At 45.0% G+C, this 8448-nt stretch overlaps 1 protein-coding gene across 1 annotated transcript; it reads left to right on the forward strand.

Annotated features, from left to right (window-relative positions):
- The first annotated feature begins 3129 nt into the window (after positions 1–3129).
- Positions 3130–6056, forward strand: LOC142774870 (beta-galactosidase-like). The gene is made up of 2 exons (XM_075876016.1): positions 3130–4614; positions 5604–6056. Exons 1-2 carry the CDS (start codon positions 3130–3132, stop codon positions 6054–6056), a joined length of 1938 nt encoding a protein of 645 aa, XP_075732131.1.
- The last annotated feature ends 2392 nt before the right edge of the window (positions 6057–8448 follow it).

Here is an 8448-nt window from a genome sequence, read left to right on the forward strand (position 1 = left end):
AGCAAATAGGTGTACCACAAAGCCACGATGTTACTTGCAGCTGCTTCAAAAAAAAAAAAAAAACACTACATAAACGCCACGCAGTGGAAGGAGTCTCCTTGACGCATTTTGTTCGACAGGAGTCACGATGCCAAACGAGCCCATTCGGCGATTTGTAGGCGCATTCGGGACGCCATCAAACTGCGTCGAAAAAGGCCGGGACAGGGCCGCCATCGCCGATAAACACACACAGGAACTTTCAAACAGCTCTACATATTGACAACTATGTCCATCTAGCGGAAAACATATCATGCCTTTCTACAGGTGTTGATCAAGCGAACAGCAAACTCCAGATAATGTGCTGCCGTCTGTGAGGCGTTGTGAGACTCTTTATGCCCCTTCAAAAAAAAAAATGCTATTGCAACAAACCACAGCACTTGCATAGGTTTAGCTTTTCATTCTCACGACACCATTAAGAAGTCAAGTACTACAGTTGCCATTTCATAAGGCGACGCTTGTTGCGGTTGGCCGGAAGTGGTCTCTAGAAGAACAAGCCGAACAATTGCCAGATAACTAAAGCAAGACGGACGACAGAATGTGACCATTTACAAATACAAGAATAACGCCTACGGGCAATTTATAATACAGGACCATGTGACTATATGACTGACAATATTTTCCTGAAGTTGTTATAAAAGTGCTGTTAAACAGATCAAAAACCCGTACTCTTACTATAGATGCGTCGCTCTTGCAAGCAAACGCGTTTGTGTGTGTGTGTGGTTGTGTGCGTGTGTTTGTATAACTAAACCTATTTTTGTATGCACTTAGCGGTTGAAGGGCGTACTAGGGGCTGGATTTCCCTATCGTGTTTTACTCTGAAACGCGAAGCTTAAGGGTTCCCAAATTTTCTTTTCTTTTTTGAGGGGACGGGGTTGTATTGAATCTGTGTCTTGCTTTGAGTCATCGTGGGGAAATATATAGTAAACGAATATCGGGCCCAGACCAAGGCCTGGCCGGGAATTACTGCCCATGCATTTTTCGATTACCCATCGTTCCTATGCATGGTGGCGGAACAGTCGCAGAGCCAGAGTTCCCTCTACTTGCTAATGAAAAACTCTATGCTTCAGTTAAAGACATCATAAATGAAATCAAGAAGAAGAAATAGACATGGGCCGGGCATGTAGCGCGTAGGAAGGATAACCACCGGTTAACGACCGGTCACCAAGGGTAACTGACTGGATTGCCAGAAAAGGCAAGCGGGCTAGGGGGAGACACAAAATTGTGTGGAAGTTTACGAAGTTTGCGGATATGAAGTGGGAGCAGCAAGTACAGGAGTGAGTTGACTGGTGAAACATGGGCGAGGCCTTTGTCTTGCAGGGGACGTGTTAAGGCTGATGATGATGATGATGATGATGATGATTAATATTACGATACTGCAGTTTACATAGACCCCTTGTCATTGCGATCATGAACACATCTGATAACAAGTCCTGTCCCGCTCCTGGTGCTCACTGATCCACCTGATGATCACCTTGTGGAAGAACTGTGAAGAAACCCTTTCGCAAGAGCACACAGGTTCACAAAACATGCGTGCGTTCTCCGTCAAAATAAACATATTTCATTTTAATTTCATTTTATTACCCTAAAAACCCTAAAGACTCTTCTTGGGGGTGTTATATAAGCGTAGATGTAGATAAATTATTCGAAATGGTAACTATATATGTTAATCGCGAGACAGGTATTGTGTTACACTTCGCAAGAATAAAATAAGGCAGGTAAAGGCGGTAATGCTGTAATGGAGGCAACATAAGCACTACGTAACATCTTCACACTTCTCGTGTTGGTAAAACCAAAGTTTTTGTTGGTATCGTTGCTCAACTATAAACAACTTGTTATTTAAGACATACGCCGCTCATCAACTTATCTGTGTGCGTATAAAATATGTACATATCTGTAGCGTCATTTCATTAAGTTGGTTAAGTGAAAAAAGTTACGTCACAGTCACCTACCCACCTCTTGTTTCGTAAACGGCAGCTCCCACTGTACATCAGATCTGCCGGTTTTTCTAAAAGGAAGTTTGGCTTGGAAAAAGAAGAATGGACGACCTATGCTTATAGTGTTTTTTATGTTACCTCACTGCGAGCTAAGGGCCAAGTCGCTTAAGGCTTTCATTCATGCAGCGTAATTTAATCAAAAGTTGATGCGCCCTGTAGGAAACCCGAAAGCAAAACTTAAACAAGTTCGCGAAGTGCTCGATAGGTAATTTCACACATGATTTTCTAACTACTTTTCGTTTGCTAGTGATTAAATAGAAGACGCACGGATAACCAATGGATTATGTAGAATAAGAATTCATTATTCCCGAACAATAATGAATAATGAATCTCCGTGAGCTGAAAAAGAAGCAAAACAAGAAACTTGACGTTCCTAAATTTAACTGCAGTCAGGGTTTAAAACGGGCGAACATGAATTATATGATTGGCTACATTAAGACCGTCCAACAGCTCTTTAGTTGCGGCCCCATATTGGGATAAACGACACCGTTTCCATTTTCCTATTGTTGTATGTTCGCTTGATGCTGGTGGCGAGTTGTCTATTCGTCCGCTTTTATTTCATGACATTTCTTATACGCACTGCACTACAATTAGTCTACAAACAACATCCCATATACATTCTTGGGCAGCGTTCTTAGTAGAGTTTCACTAACGCTATGTGTAACAAAGGAAACAACTGCTCGTACAGTTCTTTTCTTTCGCTAAGAGCTTGTATAAGTGATGAGTATTCAAGAAGTGATCACTGTCACGAGGAATACATTACTTTGGGTTATTTTATTCAGACACAGCCACAAAATAAAAAAAAATTCGAAACATTTTGCGCCATGCAAAACAACTAGACACGTCATATGCCAGTATGCTAGTGGAAAGCGTTGCGCGTCGCTGCACTCACTTGATGATGCTTCAAATAAACAAGAAGCAAGTAGACCACGAAATAGAAGTTCTCCGAAAACACAACGATGAGGAACAGGTGTAATGCGTATACACTTCTCCGAATGGCCACAGATGCTTCGGAGATAAAGGAAGACGTTTTTATGAACTTATCAGGAATGTTATGCGAGCCTTCTCTATAGGAGGGCACGTTTTCCGCAACTCCATGGAAGGCATGGACGTATGGAGCTTGAGTGCCATTCTCGTGATCCTGGCCACACCAGCGTCGTGCGGCCGCTCCTTTTACATCGACTATGACAAGCACACCTTTGTCAAGGACGGCCAGCCCTTTAGACTGGTGGGCGGCTCGATGCACTACTTTCGCGTTCCCAGAGCATACTGGGATGACCGCCTGTACAAGCTCCGAATGGGCGGCCTGAACGCCGTAGACTTTTACATTGACTGGAGCGGGCACGAGCCGGAACCGGAACAGTACAATTTCATCGACAACTATGACGTCGTGGCCTACCTCGAAGCCATCAAGAAGGCTGACCTCTTAGCCGTCATCAGGCCAGGCCCGTACATATGCGGCGAGGTGGACAACGGCGGCTACCCTTACTGGCTCCTCCGCAAGCATCCGAACATACGCTACCGCAGCACGCAAAAGGAGTACGTGGACGAAGTTACCAAATGGTTCCACAAGCTGCTACCGATGTTCGTCCCATATCTGTACAAGAATGGAGGACCCATCATCATGTTCCAGGTTGAGAACGAGTACGGTCACCTGGACAACGGTTGTGACCCGAACTACATGGAATTCATGCTCACTTTACAGGAGAAGGGGCTCGGCAAGGACGTGGTAATGTATCACACGAACTTTCCCAACGAACGACGCTTCTATTGCGACAAGGTACGCGACATATTGGCGGCCGGAAACTGCGCTTCCGAGTGCAACATGTCCATCTTCAACACGATCCGCAAGGTCCAGGTTAAACCGGGAGGTCCTCTCCTGGTTGCCGAATACTACACCGGTTGGATGAACTTCTGGGGTTGGGACAACAATCCAGCCTACCCGGCAAAAGTCCTCGATACCTTCAAGAAGTTGATGGACGAAGGCGCGAACATTATCATCTACATGTACCATGGCGGAACGAGCTTCGGCTTCAAGGCTGCCACAAGCGGCGGCGCGCCTATAGTGACAAGTTACGACTTCGACGCCCCCATCGGCGAAGACGGGGACCCCAAGGCTTACTACTATTCGCTGAGAGACGTCATCGGCAAGTACTTACCGCTCAAGCAGGGAGACGCTCCGAAGGGTTCACCAAAACTAAAACTGGACGCGGTGTACATGACCCACGTCATGACTCTCGCAGAGGTCATGGACCACTTCCGACGGAAGGGATGGCTCAGGAGAACCAGTTTCAAGTATCCAGTGACATTCGAGCAGCTGGGACAGGACTACGGATTTCTCGTGTACAGCACGGAGGTGCGCATGAACATCAACGGGTCTCAGTTGTTAAAGGTGCACGCACTGCGTGACATGGCCCAGCTTTTCGTGAGGGACGAGCGCCACATGATGCGCTGCTTCCAGACAAGCCGTTTACATGTCGTGACAAACGCGACCGTGAAACTCACCAAGGGTGAAAGGATTTCCATTTTTGTTGAAAATATGGGCCGAGAACACTTTGGACCGAAGAATCTCGACCCCAAGGTGAGCAGCCTAAAGCATGCGAAGAAAAGTAAAATACTGCATTCGCGCGAAGGCACGATAACAGCTGGTCATTAAGAGTAACAGACCAATTCAAAAAGAAGGCAAGGACGTTAGAGGAAGGCGGAGAGCTAGGTAGGCGCATGAGATTCAGAAAATTTATACGGATAACGTAGTCGCAAGCAATCACAGGAACGACCGGGGTTGATTGACGAAACACGGGAGAGGCCCTGCTGTGGGCACAGTGAGAGATGATGATGGTAATGACTGCATTATTCTCTGTTTTTTATAAAATCACAAATTGTTGGGTGACTGTGTGATGGCCTGTTTACTATAAACAGTTCGAAAAAAAAGTGCTTACTTGTATTCAGTGACAAATATTCAGTGATTATCAGTGCACCCTCCAATTCACAAAAGCCCTTCCGATTAGAACATAATAATGCCATTTTCCCAGAAACTGACCTAATTACTTTGAGACAAACTTTATGCACGCTTTATCAAAATTCGCATGACCCAATTACATATCAGCTAAGCAAGGATTTTCTTTCAGTACACATGTTCTGTAAATAAACTCATTGCGATGGTAATCACTTTCTTTATAAGTAATTATTTATAAGTATAAGCATAACTAATACTTAGTAATTACTTGTTGCGCGTTACTTGCTTGACTACGCGGTAATTACTTGCTGGATGGTAGTCACTTTCCATATAAGTAACTGCTGCGTAAGGAACAATATTGAAAACTGCGTGTCGTCGAATATCGTCTTTATTGAATAAACAGCTAGCAAAACTATAGTCAAGCGGAAGGAAATGAACTGGACCACACAGTGCTCTAAAATTGAGCTACGTCCTTATATGAACAGCCGCTACACCATACTCCTTGTCCCGCAGAGTGTACCAGCCCTACCAAAACCATGTTGAAATGACTGAGGGCCACTAAACAAAAGAAGAAAACAGACTCAATTTGACAATGTACTGTCCTTTGCGCGCAGGGTATGCAGAACGTGACTGTGAATGGTGTCAACCTGACCGACTGGACCATCGAGGCTGTGCCGGTGACGAGGAACAGGGATGTCACCGAGTTGATGCGCCTGCTGGAAAGCCGTGGTAAAGGAGACGTGGACGGGAAGAAGAAGACGCCGCGCTTCTTTCACGGCACTTTCAAGCTACGCGAAGGGCAGAAGCCGCTGGACACGTTCCTAGACCCGGGGAACTACACGAAAGGAATCGCGTTCATCAACGGCATCAACTTGGGTCGCTACTGGCCCGCGGCCGGACCGCAGATCAGACTCTACGTTCCGGGCGTGTTCCTGAGACCACATCCCGAAGAGAACAAACTAATCTTGTTCGAGGTGGAAGGGTTGTGGAGCGACAAGGGCGAACGTGGTGTGAGATTTCATGACAAGCCGTACCTCACCGCCGACCCGGCAAGCCCACACCCTTAAATGAGTTACGTAAAGGTCGATGCAAATGCGGTGGAAACTTCTAGTAATGCGACGTTTTGATGCAGTCAACATCATCACGCCGCTTTACGCCAAGTGAGGTCAGTAGACTGAGTTAAACGGCTGATATTTCCTCTGTGGAAATGGTACGCGTTAACGCTAGGTTATGAGAGTTTCTTGTCATAAAGTAAATAAAGAGGATCTTCGAATCTTCAAATAAGCGAGCTCATATACTTGGTGCTGCCTAAGTGAACCATAACAGGGCCTCCACGATTGAGTACAGCGCTGAGAAATGCGAGAGAAAATATGGAAATAACTTTTCAGGCATCGGAGTGACAAAACGCAGCTGACAAGGGTGCAAGTGTTCATAACACTATCCTCGAATGGAAGGGCGTATTTTGCAATCCAATATGTCGAATTAATATAAGTACGAGTACATTACAAGCAATCGCTGCTGAAACACGAAGTAAGTGTTCTCTCTTATATTGTTCCAGACTGCACAGCGTGCTCTGAATTTCTTGGTTATTTATATGAAGTTTCCCTCCTTTCTTCTTAGAACCCTTCCCCACCAACCTTGGCATTGAGGAAGGCCGACCGCATTCAAGGCTGGCTAGGGTCTCGTCCTTTCCCTAATTACTTTTCCTTCTCTCTCTCTCCTAGAAGAAACATGAGACCCCCTGAGATATCACGTGTATCATTGTTGACTAGCGAACACATCAACAAGCCCCGCCACGGTGGTCTAGTGCTAAAGGCACTTGCTGGCGGACCTGCAGGTCACGACATTGAATACCCGGCCCCGGTGGCTGCATTTCCGATGGTAGCGAAAATGAATTTAGTCGGTCCTAGTTTGCCACCTGTCAAACTAGGACCGACTAAATTAGAGCGTAAGTTACTGGTTATAGGTGCAACGTGTCTAATTTTCGCGTGACATCAATAGGCGCAAACAAGATCGACTGTGTCGGGCACGAAAACGTAAACACCTGTGGCAATACGAAGATAACAGCGACCGAATGGAGAAAAGGCTCGTTATGTACTCCGGTCTCGTAAGTGTTCGACAGTGGCAGCAGCGTGATGCACGGAAGAACAGACTGTGAATACCGGAACGCCGGGATATTTAAACGAACTGAACAATGAACAACTCGTTATGTCCGTCCGTGAGAGAGAATGTCGTATTAATGGACGACGCAAAAAACGTTCGAAACCCTGCACCTGAAAAACTCTCATTGCTTACGTATATGTGTCTACATACATATAAATATATGCCATGACGTGAGAAACTGCGTCATTAGTTATTGATATGCGTTATGATGTTATATTCACCTTATTCCTATAGTTGTTTTATGACTGGTTTAAGTTATTTCAAGGGTATATTTACTACCTACCGCAGCCTTAAGTAACACCATTTATTACATTAGCTTTATCTTACTCTCGCTGCTTTTTCCTAAGGTGACAATCTTAATTCTAACATTTCTATGCATGTGTTAACAAGAAGTCTGCCTGACAATTTTTACTTCGGGACCTCCTGTTTTATAATATTTTCTATTTTTATTTTTCTAAATACTGGATAAACTTTCAAAAAGACAAATGTGGTTATAGGCAGCCGATACAGTGAAAGCACATTAACGAATTTCAAGGCGCCACAGGAAATTTTTTTTACGTGCAAGTTCACTAAATTTAAACAGCTGCGTAAAAACTTATGGCAACTAAAGCAAATATGAGGTGTTCTAGTGAAATTTCAGCCCATTTAATCATCGAGTCCCGTCCACGTATGTGTTTCTGCTTGCTTAGCATATATTGTAAAATACAGGAATATTTCGCTGCACTTGTGAAACAAAGACCTAATTTACCACGATTAAGTCGGTGTGCGAGCTCTCATGAACCATCTGCGGCAAAATGCTCTGCTGCACCAGAAAAGACGTTTATTTCAACACCCAACACTCGAGGTTGAGGGACTATATACAGTAGCTCTCACCAGGACTAGGGCTACAGCTAGCTTAACAAAAAAAATATGTAAGCAGCCGATTCAACTGAAAGCCAATTGAAGTCCACCACTAGCCATAAAAAAAAGGCCCCAATTTTCGCCGCGTAAGGGCGGCAGAAAGTCAGGTGTGCATATGAGATTAAAAATTCTGCGGAGATGACCTGACTGCAGCAAGCATATATGACCGGGTTGATTAGCAAAAGATGGGAGAGGTTTCTATCTCTCTCTCTGGAGTAGGTGCAGCTAGGCTGATGACAATTATTACATTCGTCAAGGGATAATGAAGCACTGTTGGCAACGTCGAAGCATTGCCAACGGCGCTTTGTTCGTTAACATATGTGTGCCATGAGTGCTATCATTGCAAGCGCAGCCCACCCACTCACACAGTGAAGTCGGTTGATGGTTGATAAAACG

Source organism: Rhipicephalus microplus, chromosome 10 (assembly GCF_043290135.1).
Source record: "Rhipicephalus microplus isolate Deutch F79 chromosome 10, USDA_Rmic, whole genome shotgun sequence".
In the NCBI taxonomy this organism is placed as follows: Eukaryota; Metazoa; Arthropoda; class Arachnida; order Ixodida; family Ixodidae; genus Rhipicephalus; species Rhipicephalus microplus.

Coding starts and splice junctions, on each gene's coding strand:
- LOC142774870 (XM_075876016.1), top strand. CDS start 3,130: ATGGAAGGCATGGACGTATGGAGCTTGAGTGCCATTCTCGTGATCCTG. Junction 4,615..5,603: donor CGAAGAATCTCGACCCCAAG/GTGAGCAGCCTA, acceptor CTTTGCGCGCAG/GGTATGCAGAACGTGACTGT.